The sequence below is a fragment of the Anticarsia gemmatalis genome, chromosome 24, assembly GCF_050436995.1.
Source record: "Anticarsia gemmatalis isolate Benzon Research Colony breed Stoneville strain chromosome 24, ilAntGemm2 primary, whole genome shotgun sequence".
NCBI classification, from domain to species: domain Eukaryota; kingdom Metazoa; phylum Arthropoda; class Insecta; order Lepidoptera; family Erebidae; genus Anticarsia; species Anticarsia gemmatalis.
This window is the reverse complement of record NC_134768.1, coordinates 7,808,958-7,833,644: the sequence shown is the minus strand read 5'-3', so window position 1 is coordinate 7,833,644 and position 24,687 is coordinate 7,808,958. Positions and strand designations below refer to the sequence as shown.

At 34.9% G+C, this 24,687-nt stretch overlaps 2 protein-coding genes across 4 annotated transcripts; one reads left to right on the top strand and one right to left on the bottom strand.

Annotated features, from left to right (window-relative positions):
* Positions 1 to 186: 186 nt before the first annotated feature.
* On the top strand, positions 187 to 16,801 carry RhoBTB (Rho-related BTB domain containing). Of its 3 annotated transcripts, XM_076130475.1 has the most exons (20): positions 187 to 509; positions 2,499 to 2,679; positions 3,046 to 3,149; positions 3,288 to 3,371; positions 3,507 to 3,620; positions 3,901 to 4,108; positions 4,470 to 4,562; positions 4,891 to 5,046; positions 5,511 to 5,596; positions 6,001 to 6,127; positions 6,642 to 6,779; positions 7,792 to 7,815; positions 9,100 to 9,213; positions 9,577 to 9,747; positions 10,176 to 10,363; positions 10,924 to 10,981; positions 11,165 to 11,298; positions 11,745 to 11,866; positions 12,564 to 12,678; positions 13,702 to 16,801. In XM_076130475.1, the coding sequence occupies exons 2-19, from the start codon at positions 2,500 to 2,502 to the stop codon at positions 12,659 to 12,661; spliced, it is 2,199 nt and encodes a 732-aa protein (XP_075986590.1). In that variant the 5' UTR covers positions 187 to 509; position 2,499; the 3' UTR covers positions 12,662 to 12,678; positions 13,702 to 16,801. The 3 variants fall into 3 exon arrangements, with proteins under 3 accessions (XP_075986590.1, XP_075986587.1, XP_075986589.1); XM_076130472.1 differs by lacking the exon at positions 187 to 509 and having other exon boundaries at positions 2,348 to 2,679; XM_076130474.1 differs by lacking the exons at positions 187 to 509; positions 7,792 to 7,815 and having other exon boundaries at positions 2,348 to 2,679.
* A 6,099-nt stretch (positions 16,802 to 22,900) lies between these two features.
* On the bottom strand, positions 22,901 to 24,505 carry NHP2 (NHP2 ribonucleoprotein). The gene is made up of 2 exons (XM_076130347.1): positions 24,172 to 24,505; positions 22,901 to 23,843 (listed from the first exon to the last, which is right to left on the bottom strand). Exons 1-2 carry the CDS (start codon positions 24,417 to 24,419, stop codon positions 23,612 to 23,614), a joined length of 480 nt encoding a protein of 159 aa, XP_075986462.1. The 5' UTR covers positions 24,420 to 24,505; the 3' UTR covers positions 22,901 to 23,611.
* Between the last annotated feature and the right edge of the window lie 182 nt (positions 24,506 to 24,687).

Here is a 24,687-nt window from a genome sequence, read left to right as displayed (position 1 = left end):
ATCTGCAGTATTGTTTAGCTTGAAGATTAAAGTTGCTTATTGAAATACGGCACTGACCGCTCTTTTACGTGAACGCATCCATAAGTTCTCAAAGGAAGTATTTTATTTACAATAGTTATGTTCTCATTGTACACTAATTGTACTACATTGAGTATGATCTGCAACCCAGGATATTCAAAACTTTAACAATAGCCGTAAAGTTCGTTGACTTAAAATTGTCAATAACAAAATTAAAATGAACTCGCCCTGTACGCGTTCTTACAGTTCTGCGCAAGACGTCCAACATGCGCAGATCACTGCATTGCTACAAAATCAACTTCATTCCATTGCCTCAAATATCGTGAAAAGATTATCTTTTTATTTGCAATAATACTTACACGACATAATGCAGATTTTACTCTGTGCTAGTGATCGTTAATAAGTGTTAGTGAATGAAAATGTTTTAGTGTTTTCTGTGATCATCAGAGGTTTCGAGTGTATGAATCAATTAAGTATTCATTGAAGAAAATGTAAGTCAATTAACGTATTGCTGTATCATTGTGTCATTTTCATGAATGTGGATAGGGATTATTTTCAAAAGTAATAATAATAGTTTATAACCACTGTGTTTCTTTACAAATTTCCGACATTTCGATTGGTTTTTCATGTTATACAATGCTGAAATCTGCAAAGTCATAAAGTACGGCAACAGCATCCATAAAATTTATTTACGACCTTTAAGCACGAGAAAAGTATAAAACTGTTTGTGAGGTTCAAAGAAAAGTAATACAGTAAAAATCTTTAAATAAAATATAGCCTTCTTGAACGCGCCTAATATATTTTTTTACAAAAATTCAATTTTGCACAACTGTCATTATTGTCAATTTTTTGACAGTTCAAATTGTTCAAAATTCAAAATTTGTTAGGGATATTTGTTTTGCTTTGATGATGTTGTATTGTTTTCTGTAAATTTTCAGAAATTAATGTTTGTCATTTAAAAATCAATTTACTTTAAAGTTCGCACATACGTCTATTTTGGTCAAAACAAGTTACAAAAGAAATATCCAAAAATACACTTTGACAATGGGTCTAATTGGTCAATTTGCTAGAGTAACTACGTTTAGCCATACAATGAAAACTTTTATAGCATCTAGATGTCGTTGTTTCTTTTGTAAGAAAGAAGTAAGTGAAGTTAAAATCCTTTTTTTCCCAATTTATTTTGCAGCACTATTCACTAATAGGTAGGTATGTAAATAAATAATTGTCACAAATCGAATTTTTTATACTTACTGATGTACTGCTGCGAAGGGTCACACCCTGGAATGAGGAAGGTGTTAGGCCTGGAATCCACTACATTTACTAAGTGCGGGTTGTGGACTTAATCTTAATTTTACATTTATGTATAATTGTAAAGCAATTATTATTTACACAAGAAAAGTTACAATTTATAAAAGATATTTTTACTAAAGTAATGTATATAAATTAAAAATATATTTACCAAATAGTATTAAAAAAGAAAGGAACCGTGCATTATATCTAGAAGTACTCTTCCGCATCACTACAGGGAACAGTTCCAGAATGCTGGCGGCATTGCCACATTATATGGCAACAGAACTTGACTATTAGATACAAAAATACAAATATTTATGTCTAACATATTATTGTTTGTATTATCGTACATGAGTTACTATATTTTATTATTCACTTGGCATCCTGCCCTGACAGTATAAGAATGGTTTAGATTTATCAACAAGCCGGCCAAGTGAATCTTAATTCAGGTTTCTTTTAGCATTCATGTTTGTATATGTTTAGGCTTTTAGGCACCCTCATTTGTTGGACTTGTTTTGGTTGTTATTTATTTGTATTTTATCTGGATAATATATATTTCCATAACTAATTCAAAACTGAAAGAAAGGCCTTATTTTAATTAAACTAAGTCAAGCCTTCAGCAACCTTCAGTTTTGGTGAGAATAAAAGTTTTGTTGAGTACTTGTTAAGTTTATCTCAGACAGTGGGCAACTACTAGCAGCAATATCTGTTAAACTTACCAACACAGATCTCTATATCAAGCCGATGTTCTTCTCCAGCCAGCAAGGCATTCCAGCTTAACTTAGGCATACCAACTGAAACCCTGATGGTGTTCCTTCAGTTGTTGTTGTCTTAAGGAGCTGAGAACACAGTACCTTCATTTGGATATCCACCCATCTCAATTCAAATTGAGTGTTATGAATTTATTTCCCAGAAAATCAGAAAACAACCTTAGATTTATTTCTTAGATCTGTGAGGACTCTTTATGCATATTCTCTACTGCTGTAGCACAGAAGCGTGAGTAATAAAATTCACTGTATTTACTGGGGATTTTGGGTGGAAGAATAACATTACAAATACTCTGATTTGGCTTAAAAGCTTAGGTAGGCACATGCCCTTGAGGCCATATACAATTCCTGTATTTTTTTTTATAGTCTGGGTTACATTATGTTGGTATTTAAAGATCAAAAAACATTTTATTCTCTCTGTAGTATGGACAACGAACAGCCTCACCAGGAGCTGGTGAAATGCGTGGTGGTCGGCGACACGGCTGTCGGCAAGACGCGGCTGATATGTGCACGTGCGTGCAACAAGCACGTGTCTCTGTCGCAGCTGATGACCACACACGTGCCCACTGTATGGGCTATTGATCAGTATCGGATTTATAAAGATGTGAGTTTTATAGTAATAGGAGAATTATTGATATTCAAATTTATAAATTTATTTTACAAGTGAATTTTTATATACTTCTATAAAGCCTTTCATTAAGGTAGTCACATTGTTATTAATAAGTCCCTATTCTATCTAATGATAATCTTTGAAATTTTATAGATATTTTTGTTGTAGTTATATTTGCTAGAATTATTTAAACTCAGCAACTATAAAAGAAGATTATAGGATCAACAGTCACAATTACAACACTATTTTACGACATAATTTTTAGCCGCCACTGATCATTTGCCATTAGATCAGACAGTATTGAGGTTAGTTTTGTGCTATAGGATTAATCTAGGAAAATTATGTAATTTTTTCTACCAGGTGCTGGAAAGATCATGGGAGGTAGTAGACGGCGTGAATGTGTCCCTGCGGCTCTGGGACACCTTTGGCGACCATGAGAAAGATAGGAGATTCGCATACGGAAGGTAACTCTACCAAAATCATGGAGCTTACATAAAAAACTGATTAAAACTCGAAATATAATCTCGTCTGGTTTTACTATTTCTTGAAGGCCTGATTGTAGAAAGTTTTACACATGATTAAAAGTACTGTATTCTTTTCAGATCTGATGTGGTACTCCTATGTTTCTCTATTACAAATCCGATATCTTTAAGGAACTGTGGTGCTATGTGGTATCCTGAAATAAGGTAAGCAACTACAATCTCATTTTCTCCATAGCTACATTTTTAAAAGTAAAAAAAAATCTTATTCATATCTCTATTGCGTTATGAATATAGTAAAAGAAAAGTGTGATCGTATTAATGACGTACATTTATTTTCAGGCGTTTCTGTCCTAACACACCTATATTACTAGTGGGTTGTAAGAATGATCTGCGCTACATGTACAGAGATGAGACTTATCTAAACTACTGTAAAGACCGCAGTCCTTTCATTCGGTAAGTCATGCCTTTAATTAAATCATTAACATCAGGGGGTTTGGATTGTTGAATGTTGGTAAAAATATATACATTGTTTATTTGTCTGACCTGGGCTATTTTATATGCTAACCAATCAGTATATAATGCACAATTTCTTACGATTTAAGGTGTTCAAAAGTGCTGCTTTGCATTTTAGGTCCATAATTAAAACCCAGATCTATCAATATACCAAATATTAAAGATTTATCCAATTTGTAAACCTACATAGTATTTTATTAACTTATCATTAAAACCTCAGGGCTCCCCGCAAAAGTGACTTAGTAATGCCAGACCAGGGGCGCGCATTGGCCCACGAGTTCGGTATCTACTACTACGAAACATCAGTGTTCACTTACTACGGTGTTAACGAAGTGTTCGAGAACGCTATCAGAGCAGCACTCATCGCTAGAAGACAGCAGAGGTTCTGGATGACCAACTTGAAGCGAGTTCAGAGACCACTACTACAGGTAAACTAGAATCATTCTCACTTAGTTATGTTGTGTTCACTTGCTAGTTAACGTAGTGTTCGAGAACGCTATCAGAGCAGCACTCATCGCTAGGAGACAGCAGAGATTCTGGATGACCAACTTGAAGCGAGTTCAGAGACCACTACTACAGGTAAACTAGAAAAAATAATTGTTGACACAAACACGGATCGATTTTTACCGACAGACGGAGATTCTCTTCAAACACCATTTGACTACAATATTGTTGTCTTTATATCTGAATAATCAGAGTGAGCCAAACTGCAAAATCAGGAATACCACACCTAGTCTCTTTTATAGGCCACAATAATATATTTCCTAATTCAGTATATTTTGTCCACAGGCGCCATTCAGACCACCTAGACCTATAGAGCCCGAAGTAGCCATCGTCAACAGCACTTATCTTGAAAATATGACAACACTACTACGTCAACAGGTAAGAAGTACAATAATATTTTGGAGACAAAAAAATTGATTCTACAATAATATATGGTGTGGATATCTCCTTTAGTGCTTTCTATTGATATCGACTAGCGACAACCGCCTAGCTATCGACAAATGTGTATGTTGACAAATGACAATGTTGTATGAAAACCAGATAAGCGCCCCTAGCGAGTGCCGTAGGAACTATATTTTATGTACATTTTAGGTGTCAAACTCAATACTCGATATTAAAAACCGATCTAATAGACGCATTAATAATTCTTAATATGAGTCTTGTAAAAATAGTCCCCTTTCATTGATATATTTATTTGTGTGTGCAGTACTTCGCGGACATGGTGATAATCTGCGGCGCGAAGGGCTTCCCGGTGCACCGCTTCATGCTGGCGGGCGCCTGCGAGGCCTTCCACCGCCTGCTCACCAACGACTGCGTCAGTCTGTCGGCCGAACTGGCGAGGAGCTCCAGCGAGAGTAGCATGGTATGTTATATAGCACTCACTATGCTTAAAATTGGTAATTTTGTCTCTTATTTTGAGATGTGGAGTTTCCCATTTATCGCTTTTTGGTGAAATATCTACCATAAAAAGAAAACCGGCAAAATTTGAGTTGGACTCATGTACAAAAGGTTCTGTACCATTATCTGCAAAAATCAGCAAAAAAAACTTTTTTTTACAACAACACCACATAAATAAATAATCTTTGAAAACGTTGATAACCGGCCAGGAAATCTAGCATGGCGACAGATAGACACACGGATTAGCGGAATAGGACAGCGGATTCTTCGTAAATGATTTCAATTTTTACCCTTTGGGTATCTTAAAGACCGCTTTACCCTGGTATAGATTTCTATCCCAAATAACTCCTTTACCCTTACTTTCATAGTGGGTATTTTGGAATACAATATTTGGTTAAAGCAACTAACATTATTGTGTGTTTTTCCTAGGTAAGCAGTATGGGTGAGGCCACGACTGGAGAATTCAATGAAGACACGGAATATTTAATCAGACAAGATCAGGCTAAGCAGATGAGGTAAGCAAATACATACATCTTATTACGTATTATACGTATACCTACGCAATAACAGCGCAAACGTATACATAATTTAAAAAATAAAAAAGTAATCAATGCCCAAATAGTTAAATTATTGGTTGAGATTTTCAGGTTTTTCATTTTCCATTCTTATTTTGATAAGGGATACCTTAATAGCACTTCCTCCACTTTCATTTTTAAAAGGGAACACTCAATAACACTTCCACTAATCGAACCCGAGACCTCATGAACTACAATGGCGTACACTATTTGTTCCGACCACAGATGCAGTTTAGAATACTCTTATACTCCAAATAGCAAGTCATTATATGATTCCGTTTCTTACCAAGTCTATGATTTTGTTAGTATATTTAATACGTATATTTAAGTATCGTTCGTTTCAGAGTGTGGGACCAGATAAAGCGCAGATCGTCGTGTCAGATTCTACCGCTTAGCGACAGTTGTAAGAAACCGCCAGACTTGTACAGAGAGGTCAACCACCCCGCTATATTATCTATCAGAGTTGTCAAGGTAAATACTAAGAATAATAGAATATTTACATTAAAATTACTTAGTTCAGTGTTCTACTACCTATATTCTACAATTTTGATTTACTGAACATCCATTGACTTGTATTTGGCAGTAGCGGTCAGTGTTATTGGAACCGGCCAACTGTGTTTACCTTATTTATTGTGGCATGCTTGTTTGGACACAATATACCTGTATACTTTAATTCTATGTTATTCGACTTTTAAAGACTAGGTACAGGCAGAGGTGTATGAAACATACATTCTGTCTAGCCAAGTACAATGTTATCCTCCTGCAATAGGGGACGAGCCTATTGCAATACCCTTGTCCCACGCTTACTAACTAAACTCCTGGCTACAAAAATATTCGAGGACTTATATTTGATAAATCCAATAGCAGTTTGCATGACGGAAGGAAGTAGTCTAGAAAGCAGTATATTTCGTATATTAGTCTAGGACTAAAACACAGCAAGTTCTTAGTCAGTCTAGAATGCAATACCAACAATATATTATTCCAGTGTGACAAAATCCAGCACGCGACATCTCAAACGCAGACAATAGTGACGATGAGCAAGCTGATCTCTCAGGCCGTGATGCAGGAGATCATCAACTTCATATACACCGGCACTTTGGATGGCAGCTCCTTCAAGCAGCAGGTCAGTGGAACAGAGGTTGGCTATTGGTTCTGTTGGGGTGAAGTGACGTCATAGTGTCTAAAATATAGTTTAGTACTATTGTTGATACTATAGTTCTAGGTGGGGTTCTTTGGTATAGATGAAAGCTAAATTAATAAATATTATTATAGATTAAAGTCTTATGTCGAGTTTGTCTGACTGTTTGCGATAAACCCAAAAACGGCTGAATGGTTTTTGATGGTTGGCTGTGAAAAGCGGACAGCTGGATATAAATTAAGTATTGATTTTGATTAAAATTCAAAAAAGTTGTGTGAATTCCTAAACTATGGATTTTAAATTGTCCAAGAGGTTTTATATTTTCAAATTAATGTTATTGTTAGCAGCCATGATGACTTTTTGGATATACGAGTTCAATAAAATGTCACTTCATCACAACAACCACTGTTTATTATATTTTTAAATATTTCAAAAGCTTAAGCTTCGTATAAATATTTAAAACTATTTATATCTTTTATTTTATTCAATGTACGATTTCAAGTTATTCATTATTCTTGACTTGAGCTATTATTACGCTGTCTTCTTATTATACGTTTAACTACTAATTATCGGTACCAAAAAGCAATAATATGGTGCATTAATAAATTCTTGTAAAATTAAGCAAGTTCACCTTTTTATTGAAAATTGGATCTTAATGTCTTACACGGCTTCTTGTCGGGCACGCGTTTTTATTTAGCAAAAATGTTTAGTTATTAATTTTATGCGATGATACTTAATGTTAGAATATGTATAATTCAATATCTATGAATAATTTAATCGTTTTTAACCTACTCAACCTAAAAAGTTAGACTAAGAATGCCTCTATCAAAATGTGTTAATAAGGAGACAGCATTTCCTTTATCAATATATTATTACTCTCTCTCTTATTCTATGCTTCTATTTTTAATCTATGTACCCACCAATAAAAGTATTGCCAATTAAAAAAAGTATATATAAAAAATAATATTTTTTATAATAACAACGATGTGTTCTGCAGTCGGCTGCGATCGGATTGTTACTGGTAAACTTTATAATAAATAATTAATTCATTAAACAAATTCATAATTATTAATTTCTACCATTATTATTATTATAAAAAAAATCTGATACCTTCGTATTCCTTTTTCTTGATATATTTTTGTAGTTTATCATTTTGAACTGTGCTTTCTTAAGTTATATTACAACCATTCGTTGTTAGTTATAAAACCAAATTCTAAATAAAATTAACTCTATTTATATTGGGCTTAAATTATTTGGTAGTCAAATTTTTGGGCATTTATTTTACAGTCATATTTCTATAACATACGCCATTTTAATATAAATTAAACCCACTGCTAGGCAAGGGTCTCTTCGTGGAATGCAGTTAAAAAACAACAATACAGAATCATAATTTCTACACAAACGAAACGATAAAATACTTAAACAAAATTTGGTAAATCTATAACTACTATCTGCTTCAGTTTATTTTCAAGTATGAAAAGCAATGTTGAATCTTATGAAAGCACAGTTATCTTTCTTATATTTTTATTATTCATATTAGATTTATCACATTGCAGTAGATATCTTTATCACACTATATTATTTTTTACATTACGCTATTCTAAGTCTTATATTTAAGCTTCTAATTAAGATTTTTAATTATTCTTCTCTTTAAGATTAACAGTTTTATCCTCAATATAATAAAAAAACATTGCCTTGCATTGAAATCAGAGGGCGGCACTTGAAACTTACGCGTCAAATGTCAAAACGTGATCACGACGTCATAAATAAATCTATAGGGAGCTGAAAATCCAAAAATGTAAAAAAACTCAATAAATAGATTTACAATGTAATTGACTCCTGGTGGCGCCCTCTACGGAATTTATTATTTCCCACAAGTGATTCTCATAAGAAAATACGGCTCAGCATTTTGGTCTTTGAATTTATATAAACTTTAAAGAGAAACGACTTCATTCTGGAACACTTTCATTTACGTCAAAAAACCACCCATGATTTTTTTGACCGTTGGTATATACCGTATATGTGTGTGTGTGCGTGTGCAACTGTGTTTACAAGTAGCATATTATACGTAATTTATCCTTCTCAATGTCATTTTTTATTGTCATAATTATAACTTTATTTGATGAATAACTTATTTTTTCGGAAAGATCATGGCGTTAGAAAATTTGCTTACATTTTAAAACGCCAAAAAATACAGCTATACAAAAAAAATGATACTTCAGAAACATCTTGAGGTTTTTGAATGCGATTTGTGTAAAAGTTTTACATTTAGGTAATACTATGTATGTGATTATGAATTGTATAGGAGATACGTCAGGCGGCGGAACTGCTCGGCTTCCACGAGCTGACCAAACTGAGCCAGTTCATACTGGACCAACACCTGCTCTTCGATAAGGGATTCATGCTGCAGTTTTATATGGTGAGTTATACGTAACATGAATTACAAGATGACTAATGTCGTTTTAAATAAGTACATGCTTGGTTAACTTATCTGTCCTTAAATTAAATTAAGTTTGTTTAATAATAAGGTGTTGGTCGTCCCTGCGGATGAAAAGCACCTGGCACATTTGTACGTTTATAAAACTATGAGCGATTATAAACAACGCGCAACATCATTGTATTGTTTGCAATGAAAAATTCTCTACCATTATTTTAGGCCATGTAGTATCATAACTACATACTTTCGGCTATTTCGCAAATATTTTTTTCATGGAAAGATAGGTTTTAAGACTTTCATGAGTGGACTGTAGACTGTTGTTAATTCTATATCATACTTTCTCAGCCTCTACCTTCAAGACTCCGTGACATGTATGTGGAGCGCAACCTGTTTGCTGACGTGACCTTTGACCTTGACGATGGCATACACTTGGCACACCGCGCGGTACTCATGGCAAGATGTGACCCCATGAAGGCTATGTTCCAGGGACATTTCAGGGAAAGCACATCGAGAGTGGTAAGTTCTACGTATATTTGATAACAATACGCATAAAATTGGAAAATATATTAAATATAAATAAAAAAAAACGAAATATACAAAATACACAAAATATTATTAGGTAAATATTACAAAAAAAATTTTCTCAAAACTTTCAAATGATTTGGTAATACATAGTTATTTAAGGACACAAAATCGACAAATAAAGAATAGATATAGAATTTTACAGAAGCTCAATTACGTTATATACTTATCTGCTTAAATTTGAATTAACCCAAAAATAGGCATAGATATCAACATTTTTCAAAATTATCCTATACATAATATGTTATGAAAACTTAATTTTACCTGGCGTTAGCGTACAAAACTTGGCATTAACTAAATAAAACCTATAAGAGATGGTGCCTCCTTTGTTTGACTATTAAAAACGATATATTTTTCATCAGATATCATTCCCCGGAGTGAAAATGTACGCGTTCCACATCCTCCTGAGCTACATATACAGCGACAAGATCCCTCCGGTGGACCCCCACAGATGTCTGGAGCTACTCGAGCTCGCCAACAGACTGTGTATGAACCGCCTCGTGAACCTTGTTGAGGCCAGGGTTATAGATCAACTGCAGCAGATGGACAGGTGAGAGACAGACAGACAAACAAACAAATAAAAAAACATGCGGTGAGTTTTACTCTAAGATGTGATTGGTGAAGGTGGTGGGGCTGATGGTGCAGAGGAGAGGGGGGTCTTGACTCTATCATATTATTATGTCAACAATAAGAAAATGTGAGTTACAGAAAAACATACGTTATCTTGCTTTCTTTGAATCTTCGTGGTGACTTAAACATCCTTGACTCTCGATTAACTTGGTTCAGCCATGGCTCATTGACGAATCGTGTATTCTAGCTTAACGGCAAGTTAACAGTTTTCTGAGATTACGTTAGTTGATTGAACTTGTGTCTGACGTTTGATTATAAGAGGAAGTAAGGAGAGCCGCGAGTGTACAGTCTCCCATTTTTATTCTTGCACCTAACTGATGACCCGCAATATAGAAAGAAGGTTACGCGTGCTCGTGCTACAGCTTGTATATGACTGCCGTGCTCTCTGCTACGATACTGTGGCGACGCCTGGACCCGGCCTGTGCCACATTTGTGCCTGTGAAAAATATTAGGGGTTTAACAATATAATTTTGTGTGCAGGGTGTGCGAAGACGACCAGGTGGTTGACATTGCTCTGTCTTTATTGGAGCCTGTCAAGGTAATGTCTGGTTACTTACATTGAAGTTATTATATGCCCCAAATATCTACCTTATAAATTTTCATTACTATAGGTTTTTGTACCCTTTTTCTCTTCTTACGATAGATTTTGTCCAGTAATTTACTGGAAGAGTTAAGAAATACATAGCACTTTATAATAAACGTATTGTATGTATGATGTCAGTTGCACAACGCGCACAACCTGGCGGACTGGTGCATGTGGCGGCTGTGCGGCGCCTACGACAAGGTGTGCCGCGCGCGCCACCTCAGCGCCGCCTCCAGGGACTACCTGTCCGACAACCGATACCCGCCTGTTTGGTAATATACACATGCATGCCATAGGCAAACCTAGCCAAATGTACTTAGTTATAGTTCATTGTAGACCTCAATCACAATACACACACTACAACTCTTCACTAGTGGATCCATGGGACTCAGCCCCAACTCCGAAAGAATCGAAATTCTTAACTTCTACGTGTGAGACACAGGTCATACCCACATACTTCAAATTAAATGAACATAGTACTTAGATTTGCTGATAATCTATCACTCTCAAATCACGGTAGGACGGTCTATCCTCTTCTCTATTCGCCCCTGGGCACGTACACGTGTACGTATTTAAGTGCCCAGGAACAACGTACACGTGCACATATGTTAATGCCTTCACCGCCCATAAATATCAAGTTTGAAAGCGTATTTCCAGCTTTATAAACTGTAATTATTTTGTTATTACTTGTCAATAAATGTAGTATTAATTGGTACAGGTACGTGAAAGAGTACGACTACTACCAGAAGTGCGTGAACGAGCAGAGTAAAGAGCAGAAGGAGATACGACCGACCACTTCGCTACAAGCCAACCAGCAGACCGGCTGTCTGTGTTTCACCAGTGAGTATTATATAGTTATTTATTTTTGAGTCTGTATTGTCCCACTGCTGGGAAAAGGCTTTCCCCATAGCTCCCCACTGCAAACTTAACGAATATTTAGTTATATCTCTAGTATTTTAAGTTCACTAAACAAACTCTGCCTATTGATTATTTTGTTTTCATGCGATCATCTACAAATGCAGTTACCGCTTAAATGAGTCCGTTGCTTCATACTATAGTCATATATATGGCTGATTTTTGGAATGAATAGTTTCATTCAACATTTAAACTTACAGTTTGATATCAAAATGTATATATCTTTATGTTGTGTTAAATAAGACTGAATTTTCAACAAGTCTTTTCAGTCACTTAGCGACCATGTTATGGTCGCTAAGTTATTCACGCTCGTTCACGCACACAACACATTGTGTTGTTTAAAGAGTAATTCACTCTTATGCAAGGCAAAGTTCACATTTACAATCCCATACTATAAGTCGAGTGGGAGTGGAATTGGCATTTCAATCTATTGATGCACATAGACTTTACCGACGCCAATACAATGATTTTGGTGTTGCACATACCAACAAACATTATTAAGACGATGTAACAAAAGCACGTGGCATTCCATATCCCGTCTGTGATTGTAGTCGTCTCACATTTAACTTGAACACTAGTATAAGTGCGAGCGAGTGCTGGAGCTGACGCAGTGTGTGTGTAGGCCGGGCGCGGCGGGACAGCGCGGCGCCGGCCGACGTGACCACGGCGCTGTGCCGCAGCAACGACCCGCTGCAGCACCAGCCCTCCGCGCCGCTCTGACACCTGCCTTACTGGAGGTAACACTAATATAATCTAATGTAGTTCTATTCAATAGCATTAAACTCATATAAAAAAGCGCTATTGAATAGATAAACTACCGCTAAATGTACACAGAAACCGGGGGTTAATGTAACTCATTACTGTCCCACTGCTGGGCAAGGATCTCCTCCCAGTATGAGGATAATGAACAACCCGAAGTTTAGTCTCGTGCCTGGTATATTATAACAACTAGCTGACCCGTGCAACTTCGCTTGCGTGAATGATTTTTTTTTACTAATACAAAGCTTAATTATTCCTTAACAACAAAATATGCTTTTTTTCACGAAAAATATTCTCAAAATTATTTATATCTCATATAACTCGCGCTAAAGCATATCCGCCATTAAAACTGTTGCCATGACAACGGAATTTTGTTAATTCAATGTCATTATAATATTGATAATACGCGACTTCGGTGGCGAAACCTGAATTTTCCCGGAAAATGCGTCATTTTCCCGGAGTAAAAAGTAGCCTATGTCCTTTCTCGGGTATCAAACTATCTCTATACCAAATTTCATGCAAATTGGTTCGGTAGTTTGGGCGTGATTGAGTAGCAGACAGACAGACAGACAGACAGACAGACAGACAGACAGACAGACAGACAGAGTTACTTTCGCATTTATAATATTAGTATGGATAGGTATACCTAATTCGGATATAACGGCTGTGTTATTGTAAGAAACCTTAAAATATCGATTGTTTCGATTACATGACAAAGTGAGCACAGCAAAATGTTTTATACGCAAACAAGCGTCTTTAGCTATACCTCCGCATTCGTACGTTCGCGCTACTAGCGCGGCACACCAAATGATTAGAACAACTGAAAATTCCCAATTGAAGATCGATAACTTCCAGATTATATTGTTTCCAGTGTATTGTATTGGAATAAGTTTAATATAATAACATTATACTTAAATAAAAATTGTGTAAAAAGTTATTTTGATTTAGTCAGTTGATTTACACATTAAGTTGCCTACACTACATTATATTGTGTGTTCCAGGTCCCTCCGTTTCGCGGTGCTCCTGCCAGTATCGATGTGTTTCATGAGCACAATACTGAGTATCCTCATATTATTCCACGTGTACACATAGACACTGCTCACTAGTATAGTCCGTTGCACTAACGTTATAACACGGTATGTACCAGGTATGAGGTTGGTGTTATACAAGCATTTTTATTATTTTAAGCAAACTTCCCTTAAGCTCGGTTTCTGAGGCACCTTTAGTAGCAGTTTATCTATTCAAATTGTCATGTTTATGAGCTTAAACGCTATTGATGAGATAAACTACCTTTAAATGTACCTTAGAAACCTTAGTATTTCTATTCTATTCTTTCGCCTTCGTATAATGTGACTTTCGAATGGTGAAATAGTACCGGACATTATAAACCTAGTAATGTCCCACTGCTGGGCAAGGGTCTCCTCACATAATGAGGGAGGGTTAAGCCTTGAGTCCACCAGAGATTATACCCTGCATAATATAAATATATATACGAAAATTCGTTAAATATTTTTTCTGTTTTTTATAAGTAGTAGAAACAGTCCATTTGCGTAACGTCGATTAAGTTGGCTAAAACAACAAGTTGGTTGGTTAAAAGAATATGATAAAGTATAAGGTTTCTTCGAGTGTAGACTCGTATTAAAATTTAGAAAAAAATAGACTGCGTTGTGGTCCCCCCCTTATAATTTACTATTCAGTGGAGTTTTAGCATCAAAAACTGTAAATTTGCGTGAAGTGAAGTGTCATACAGTATTAGAATATAGTGAAGAGCTTATAGACAGAGAAAGTGTATTTTAGAGAGAGTTAGAGAGAGAGGGAGCCGGTGATAAGGTGGGTAAGTGCCGTATAGGGATAAAGATGGGTTTAGCTTTTTGTGTAATTCAGTAATATTGCTTTATTTTAAAATACTGTTTTCCCAAAGCAGGGATAAACAAAAGTATATGTTATTGCTTGTCAGTGTATTTTATTTAAAAAATATATATAATTATTTTAAGACTACCGTACTTTTGTGTGTACAAGATGATCTATGTAAAACCTAAAGATTATTTCTTATATTGTTTTTATTTCAAAGTAACACCAACCTCAAAGAATGTTCACTAAGCGCAGAGCGAAATTCGACCTTATTAAACATAGATTTAGTATATTTTCCATTAAGTGTATCGTTGTGTTGCTATCACGGCTAAGTTTAGCGATACTGAGCTCAATCTCTTAACGCTAAGGTCTGTTTTTGCATGAAGCCTGAGTTTTGTACTATAGTGTAGTTTGACATAGTTTTGGTTGCAAAAATGGGCTATAAAATAACTAGATAGAAAATGAACCTTACATTTTTAAATTTATCTGAGAACGAGAAATCTGTCTCACGCTGCCTGACACTTTGATAGAGAGAGCGCCCCTAGTACTGTACAATACCTTGATAGAGTGATGTAAGTTTAGTGTATTGTATGCTCGTTACCTAAGTATGTTGTCAATTGAAGGAATTAAATAAAAAAGTAATGTATTTGGCAAAATATAATGAAAAGATTAGTGTGTTTGAAAATTTTCTAAACAGTCTTCAATGAGGTTCTGCTCTAGGTTGTAATAGTGACCATTTTCAGAGAAAAAAAATATGGTCAATATTGAAAACAGTGTTTAAAAACATCTCTATCTTTCACAAAAGATTTCTAAGTTAATCCCTGACTAAGTTATTTCCTAGCCCATCTATGCAATTACACAAGAAACCTGCATTTTCCTTTAAATAATTTCCCACTTATATATGAAACAAAATCTATAAAAACGATATTTTTCTACACGCGTATAAGTTGTTAGTCCTTGTTACGACCGCGTAAGGTTTAAATTAGCAAGTTAAAATGAAAGCGAACGTTTCGAGGGTAGATTTTAGCTTGGTGCTTGTAGGTGTTTATTGAAAACTTATGAAATGGGAAAAGGTAAATGGTTAGACCATTTTTGGTGAGGTTGCTGGATTTAATAGATAGACTTCGTTTTGTGGTTTTATGTCCAAATGCTGAAATGTAAAATTTGGATTAGTTGTGTAGTAAACCTGTTTTGTAAAATAAAAAAAAAGGAATTGGAGAAAATCTAAAAAAAAAGTTTGGTAGCACATAATTTATGAAGGAAATAAAACATTTAAAATTGATTTAAGAATTCCATACAAATTCTTTATTAACATTGACTGTGGAAATATTTTAAAGGAGTTTTAAACCGACTTAAAAAAAGGAGGAGGTTGGCATTCGACGCGTAACTTTTTAGATTTTTTATTTATTGAATCCAGCAATCTCGCACGGCCAAAGGGCCAAGTAAATCGTCGCAAAAAAACTTAATTTTTAATATCCATGGTTTTTCATCAAAATATTTTTGTACACCTTTAGTAAACATCACAATTCCTGACTCCTTTTATTATAATGTAAGATAGTGTAAGGCGCCGAATTAATGCTTATATTTTAATAGTTATTTTAATTTTAGTGTGGGATTTGAAACACTTGGCTTTGAAAACTGAAAATTTTAAGGGATGAGTAGAATTATTTATTTATTTATTTATTTATTAACTTTATATACAAAAGTTGTATAATGGCGGACTTAATGCCATTGGCATTCTCTACCAGTCAACCTACGGGTGATGCAGAGATAAAAAGAAGTAGGTGTATAATAGAAGTGAAGGAGTGAGTTGAGCAAAATAAACAAATAGTTAAGAAAGATTAAAATGGAAAGAAGTATACAAAAATACATAAATATTGATAAATACACATAGCTACATACATACAAAATATAATACTAGGTACATAAATAAATACGTTATAATACATATTATTATTAGGTATTATAAATTATAAGACATGTAAAATAATAGAAACCTATATAAATACCATAAATATATACCAATAAACTATGATAAAAGTGATGATTCTGCGACTTTGTTCAGCAAGAGATCCCGAACTTTGGCCTTGAATGCCAGACGGTTAGTGGACGCCCTGATTTCGAAGGGGAGTGCATTCCATAATAGAATAGACTGAACAGGGAAGGAGGAGTTAACAAAACCAGAGGTGTGGGAGGGGCAAAGAAGAAGAAGATTGTTTGAAGAGCGGAGATGGCGATTGTGGTTATCGCACAAGTATTGAAAGTGGGGAGTCAGGTAGGCTGGGGGGGTGGGGGAGGTGAGAAGGGAGAAAAGTGTTGTAAGAGCCCGTAAGTTACGGCGCTCACGGATTGGCAGCCACCTGAGTTGGGAGCGATGGGAAGAGACATGATCATACTTTCGAAGGTTAAAGATAAATCGAATGCAATTGTTAAGAAGCCGGTCAAGTTTATTGAGGAGATCTGCATTCAGGTCAAAGTAACACACATCACCATAGTCGATTAAAGGGATAATCAAGGTTTGTACAAGCATTGTTTTTGTCCTGGATGGCAGAAAGTTCTTAAGGCGATATAGGGCTCGCAAAGTACAGGTAACCCTACGACAAACATTTGCCACTTGGTCTCTCCAGTTAAGAGTGGAATCGATGTAAAGGCCAAGGTTTTTAACATGGGAAGATACATGTATTGTGGTGCCATTAAACAAGATTGGAGGCATTTGCACATCCTTTAACCGGCTAATACTCCTAGGACTGCCTACCACAATGGCTTGGCACTTGTCAGGATTAACAACCAGGCCAAACCTCTCTGACCAGTTCCTGATGTGATCAAGGTCAGTATTGACCGAGTCAATCGTCGTGGATATTGAGTCCACGGTTCCCTGTGAGTAAAGCTGCAAGTCGTCGGCATACAGATGATACGAACACTGAAGGTTGTAAGTTACATGGTTAATAAAAAAAGAAAATAAAAGAGGGGAGAGGATGCCGCCTTGAGGAACGCCAGAGTCGAGTTTACACCAGATCGATGATGATTCACCGACACGAACCGACTGCCGGCGTCCTTGAAGATAACTTGAAAACCAATCTAGAACTCCGGAAGACATGTTAAGATGGGAAAGGATGGAGAGGAGAATATCGTGACTGACGGTATTGAAGGCGTTCGAGAAATCTACCAAAGCCATCACTGTGACCTTAGTGTCCTCCATGCCCGCCCTTATATCGCCAGTCACTTTGAGGAGTGCAGTTGTAGTGCTGTGACCTGGTCTGAATCCCGATTGCATCGGATTGAGCAGATTATTTGTGAGTACAAATTGTAATAATTGCTTGTGTACACAGGCCTCCAGCACTTTGGATAGGAATGGGAGAATAGAAATGGGCCGAAAGTTAATAGGAAGTGTAGGGTTAGAGTTTTTGGGTAGAGGGATAACATGAGCTTTACGCCACTGGGATGGGAAGGAGCAAGATTCAAGTGAAAAATTTATAATGTGGGAAATGGCGGGGAGAAGAAAATCCAATACGGCGACGATCATGCGTCGACTGACGTTATCAGCGCCTACCGCATTGGATTTAATTGACAGGATTATCTTATGAATATCTTCCGAAGTCACTTGGGAAAAGGTGAAGGGATGAAGATTGGGTCGTGGCAATTTGTTAAGCATACGAACAGTCTCGCACTTGGTTTGGTGATCCAGTGGTAAAGAGGTGGAGAAATGTTGATTAAGGTCATCGTTTGCCAATACCCAGCGTTCCAAGGAACCTCCAGATATCAGCTGGGGAAGAAGAAGAGAGATTATTGAGAATGTGCTGGCGTTTGGCATTACGTATCATCTGATTGCACCGATTCCTTGCAACCTTAAACCGGACCCAGTGTTCGTCACAACGGTCTTTCTTAAATGTAATAAATGCCCTATTCCTACGCCTCATAGCCATACGAACTCCTCTGGTCATCCAGGGAGCGGGTGGACGTTTAAGCTTCACCTTTTTCACAGGTGCATGTGTGTCGTATAAACCGATAACAGCGTCGTTAAAAAGCGCAACCTTCGCATCGATCGTTGGTGCAGCTTTTAGTCGGTCCCAGTTTATCCTTGCTGCATCAAGACGTAAATTGTCAATAACATCTAAACTTTTCAAAGAAGAGTCTTAGATAAACATTATGTATTTTTTAGAATTTAAAGAGACCTGTAGTTGGTGATGCAGTTTACCTAAACTGCTCCAAGGCATTTCTTTTTAAATTGATGAGTATTTTGTCTATTTTAACCGATTTCAAAGAAAAACAAGCGTATAATTATACCAAAACATCGTATTTCGCTAGGCGTTTTCAAATTCATAAGGGACGAGATTGTTGCAAAATCGTAGCATATATTTCTTCGTCAAATCAAAAGATACTTTTATTGATCAGTTTGAGATCGATCTACCTACCTTAAAAAAGCGTATTTTTATGTACGTATGGTTATTTCTTTGTCATAGTGTTATCAAAGCCAAGTGCTTCAATTAGCGTTGGAGTTAGTAACGCTTGAGGTCTCGTGTGTAGTCTGTGATAGGAATAATCTGAACTGTGATCCGTTCGGTCGAACCACGCGTAATCGTACCAAAGATTTGTGCACACAACACAATATAATGTTCTTGTATATCACTCCATTTGAGCACAGGAGAATAAACAAATTTAGAATTTTTGGTGGAACCAACAAACTAGCTAACAGACACTGCAAGTTAAATAAAAACATGGTGTAAGTTTATTTAAAACTTGAAACCATAGTCAATATTACAACGCTAGGGCTAAAAGTAGCTTTAAGACGTCGCTTCTCGACTTCGAGTTACTTTTCAAGCAACAGCTCTCTGTATGATATAAAAATCCAGTTTGTGGATTGGCCGATGCCAGATACCATTTTTACAAGCTCTTAAAATCTTCCATCATTTTCTTTTAATTATATTTTTACGTATAACGTAAACATATGTATGATTGTATCACTAAGTGAATACAAACATGTAGGTATTTCATATGTAATACTGAAGTAAAACTAAAGTATCAAGAACATTATATTCGTCGTGTGTAAAGTTATAAGTGATGTGTGTTGATATTGATCGTTGAGTGTAGTGGGTACGTAGTTTTGTTTGCGTGTCTCAATATATTTTAAGGGGCCAGCCGAATCGAGGGAGAATGAGCCAAGTGTCAACACTATTCCATCTTACTATATTTTTTGAAGAGTGTGATCGTGCGATCTTAGATTTTATGATAAAGAATCTGAAATTTTTAAGAAAAAGGATTATTTATTTACAGATTTTAATAATTGGAGTAAGTATCAAATATAAAATCCATTATACTTGGGATATTTTAATTCAACTAAATGGTCATAATCAGGTTTTGGTCATTATGTTTTAAATATGAAAGCAAATGTAAGATGAATAGTTATTGACACTTGGACAAAATAAATATCTTACTAAACATTCGCTATAAAGAGAATTTAAAAGTTTCAAATATTGAATTTCAAACGTTACAGTTTTCACTAGAAGACAAATGTATACACTTTTATTAGAATTTTACAAAAAAAACCCTCATTTTGTATACAAAAGAATCAAAATCATCACGCGCTACATTAAAATTGCGCTTCAATTTTCGCTTTGCTAAAAAATGCCCTTCTTTTCTTTCCTATCTACCTGCTAAATATTTCAAGGCTTGGAATTTCCATAGTAAAACAATCAATATATATACCTAATAAAATCATTGCATTAGTCTTCTAGTGAAAACTATTTACTACATGACTGTTTGCCGATGATCTGAAGCTGACTCTAACTTGAATACGAAGGATGGATCTAGAACTTTATTTTCTTAAAACCTTGCTATTTAAAAAGTCATTTACTTGAGTGTTATGTGAGATTGTGGTTATAATTTCTAGGTTTATTTAATAAGGATGAGTTCAATCCCTCCTAAGCTTACGTCAGAATCCAAAACAACCCTCAGTGTAGTACATACGGAGACCAATAATGCAACTTTATAGCCCGGTTTCCACCGCGAGCGGAACGGACACATTAATGACTTCGATGAACTCGCAAGCTCAAACTACATACTTGTATTTCCACCAAAATGCAGTTTGCGCTTGCGAGTTTAACGAAATCATTAATAGGACCTTTCCGCTTCAATGGAAACTGGGCTATGAAGTTGCAATAATGTCTTCGTATGTACCTACACTTAAGCTTTCAGTTCTTAAACCGGTCTTTAATGTCTACTGAAAAGCTGTAGACTAAACTCATCGGCAAACTACCATGTAAGTAATCAAATCCTATTACTAAGACTTTAATAAAAATCCATTAAAATCGACGCACAACGATTGAGTACCCTATTCTTTGAAGCCTGACTAGCTTTAACTAAGCTTATATTAGTGCGAACGATTTTAAACTATAAGTGAACGTACTAAGAACAGAAGTACGGTACGGCTTTGAATGTAGATGCGATTGGATATTCATTTGACACATCTTGTAGTTTTAACGTTTTTATAATGTTAAGTAGTGGTTCTGTGGATTTGTTTTGAGGAATACTTACAAAAGCAACACCTCGGAATGAAAAAACATGCAAAACTTAAAAAAAAACCTTAATTTAGGATGTGTAACATTGTGGGTAGTTGCAAAAATGAAAATGTAACAAGGCTGTATGCTTTCGTTGTAGGAAATCTAACAAATAATGAAATTTTAACATGATTCATGATCAAATACATCACACTTTATCATGTAATATCAAAATTAAAAATGTACTTTTATGAAAAACTCACAGAGTAGTTATAATTATTGCTCTGAGATTGAGGAATTGAAACACTTTTATGTATTGAACCTTGAAACAAATCCACAAAACGCACGGTAGTTTAAATAATCTCCTAAGAATTTGAAGTACAAAACATCATGATCACTCGACGACGTACAGAAAACGGGACTACTTACACTATTGTATCTATAGTAACTACGTAATGTATTGATTTAACCAGCACGCCGTTCAAACATCTAACGTGTTATGCTGTATTTTCTTATTTGTATACTTACTTGCAAATAAATAATCGATTTTCTTTATCTTGATTTAGAAGGCCAGTCTTTTATTAAGTAAAAGATATGACTACGAAATCTGAAAATACACTCAAAATAAGATCTTCTTAAATTCAAAGTTCTAGGTTTTCTTCTAGAAATATTGATGCTGTACCCACTTCAAGGCACCATTTTAAATCTAAACCCTGCAGTTCAACAGCAAGGATTAAAAATATGGTCATATTAATAATTTATATAAAATGTTGTCTTGCATTTGTTTTGATATTTAAATTATATTGAGAGACTTTTCAGACAGTATTAGAAATTAAGTTAAAATCGTTATTATTTGTTTGCAAGCAAGTATAATTTTTACTGAATTATTAACCTATGATCTCATAAAATACTGAGCACTCATTCAAAAGCAGGGTTATTCTATGAAATTAAATACTGCTTCAATTATTAGTACTATTAGGATTAGATTTCAGTAGATTTTATTGCACTCTAGTATTATTTTTAGTTCGACACAATTTAATATAAATAAACTAAGGATGCTGTAATGTAAAAACGGCTGTAAGGAATATAATTTAGCCTGTAAAGACTGTATTTCAAATAGTTATAGGAATGTATCCATTACTCTAAGTTTATCATTACTATGGGGAATTTATTATTATAGACTTTATTTTCGTTGTTAAAACTGCTTTTCTTAACACAATTTTTAAGCTTTATAATCACTTAAGTAATAAGATTGTTTTCTTATGTCAACTTGATTTGCAACTTTTCAATTCTAAATGTGGTAATATTAATACTTTTCTCGAAAATTTGTTAAAAAGTTCTTGTTAAATGTAGTAAAATTACTGAAATCTGCTCCACAAAGCGATCTAGACTTCTAGCTTAGACATTCTAGTGTTTCTAGTGCGTAATTAATAATAATTGTATTTTGCCAATCTTCACTGTCAATAATAATGACAATCTGCCATTTTTTACGTACCCATAGATTTTAATAAGTGTATTAAATGTATGTGTAATTAATTTATTGGTTTTATTTAATTTCTGCAATCTGCAATACCCTTTTCTACTTATAATTGTAGGTATTTCAGAGTAATCGGAATAGTATTGTTTAGCCAAAAAGAGAGGCATTAATCCCATCGACAGTATTTTGACAGTTGAGTGAAAATTTCTAACCTTTATTTTGTTAATAATAGTGATGGTTACTTTTCAAGTCAAAGACAATGAAGCAAAACTAACAACTAACTTTTAGTTAAGGCCATATTGAACCTAGAGTAAAAGATAAGAGGAGGCTATAACAAATGGACAGCTAAGGTATCTGAAGGGTCAAATAAAGACAAACTATTAGTAATAATTTTCCTATATTTAAAAAATCTTGGTCCACAAGAACATGTTTCTAAGATACAATCCTTGCACACCAATAATTTGTCTTAACCTAACTTATGCTATAAACCTCATCAATATAGTAGAATTGTATTAATTAGGTCATAAAAGACGTTTTATAGTTAATGTTGAAAGATAACAAATTTGGGCAGAAAAATTACTTTTAATTAGACAATTATAATTAATAAATTTCTGTAACAATATTTTTTTCAGGACTAATAAGTTCTTGCTTGTCAGCAGAACTTGTCAGTTTCTGTTGCTATGATAGATGCTAATCAAAAAAGGACAGCACCTAAAATGATAGCATTTTCACCAATATTACATTTACTGTTACCTCAAAATTCTTAAACTTAAGTTTCTTTGTGAAAAATCTACTATTCTTACACAGTAACAGACATAAATGTTTTATTATAAGTCATCATTAACTACAAAACATGGCCTGTTTTATCACAACAAAACAATAATTATCATTGGATTTAATCAACCTTTAGAAAACAAAGTATACTCTTAGTCAGTAATTATGTAAATGCATGAGAAACTGTTTAGTGCCTCTTGTGTATGAACTATTTATTTTAGGTAATTTTATATCAAATGCTGCCAACATAGTACTAACTAAGAAAACATGCTTCTGATAAAACAGGCCATTAAAAACATATATCTCAATCTTAACCTAAAGAGGATGTCCGAGCAGCTTGATCTCACTTCTGACTTCATTGTACAAGTCTTTGTAATCATCATGTTCTTTCACCAGCACCATGATGCAACCTCTGAGAGTGCCCATAGCAGAACCGATGTCTTTACGGCTAGGGGTATAGCAGTATGGAACATCCTTCTCCTCACAGACGGCGGGCAGGTGGCACATGATTTCTATTGGGGAGATGTCGCCCGCGAAGAATACTAGCCTGGAAAAGTAAAATTTTTAAAGTTTAGTTGGAGTATGCAAGGGAATCAGAACAGTGTTTCAAGTCATTAGTGTTATGGTTGGAGTGTAACAAAGGGTGTGAATAGTAATTGTGCTACTTTCATACAAATTGGTGTTAAAATGTGGTCTTTTCTACAATGACCTTTAACATGAACAAAGGAACCACAGAAAGGTTTATTTGAATAAAATCACGTATGTATTTAATGAATTTGTAATGAAGAATGGATTTGATATAGTATTTACAAAACTAATGACGCCGCAAGTGGGCACAAGTACACATAACCTCAAAATTAAAAATATCAGCTTACCCTTTTTCACCTAATCTTAACTGCTTCTGAACGATTTTTAGACCGTTTCTAATGTAGTTTTTGTGGGAACTTGATTTCTTAATTAATTTGTATATCTTCTTACTAAGTTTTTTGGGCGCCATGGGTTTGGCAATCACGGAGCAATGATCAACTTTCTCATCGTAGCTTTGTGGTTCCGTTTTGATGGAAATATTGCTGGCATCAGCCTCTTCCTGTTGTTCAACGGGTTCTTTCTTAATTTTGCCCATTTTAAAGATTTTTCAACCAAAAATATTGGGTTTGTATTGATACACGTGCGTGCCGCACAACACCGAAACGCGAATTTGACAGACGTAGCGACGTTTAAAAACGATTTACGTGTGTTGATTGTTGAACGAAAACAGAGCTCACGTAACATAAAACTGAGTATCAAACCAAAAATTATACTTTGAAAGAAAAGTAATTATGTTATTTGAATAGCTAAAATAGGATCAATAGTTTGACTAAAACATCCTTTGTGTAAAGGCGTTTATAATT

What these genes read in the sequence shown, in the direction of transcription:
- RhoBTB (XM_076130472.1), top strand. Translation starts at nt 2,455, where the DNA reads ATGTTGGTATTTAAAGATCAAAAAACATTTTATTCTCTCTGTAGTATG. An exon ending in AGTATCGGATTTATAAAGAT is followed by an intron (nt 2,680 to 3,045) that starts GTGAGTTTTATA and finishes TTTTTCTACCAG; the next exon opens with GTGCTGGAAAGATCATGGGA. An exon ending in AGGAGATTCGCATACGGAAG is followed by an intron (nt 3,150 to 3,287) that starts GTAACTCTACCA and finishes TATTCTTTTCAG; the next exon opens with ATCTGATGTGGTACTCCTAT.
- NHP2 (XM_076130347.1), bottom strand. Translation starts at nt 24,419, where the DNA reads ATGGGCAAAATTAAGAAAGAACCCGTTGAACAACAGGAAGAGGCTGAT. An exon ending in TTAAGATTAGGTGAAAAAGG is followed by an intron (nt 23,844 to 24,171) that starts GTAAGCTGATAT and finishes TTACTTTTCCAG; the next exon opens with GCTAGTATTCTTCGCGGGCG.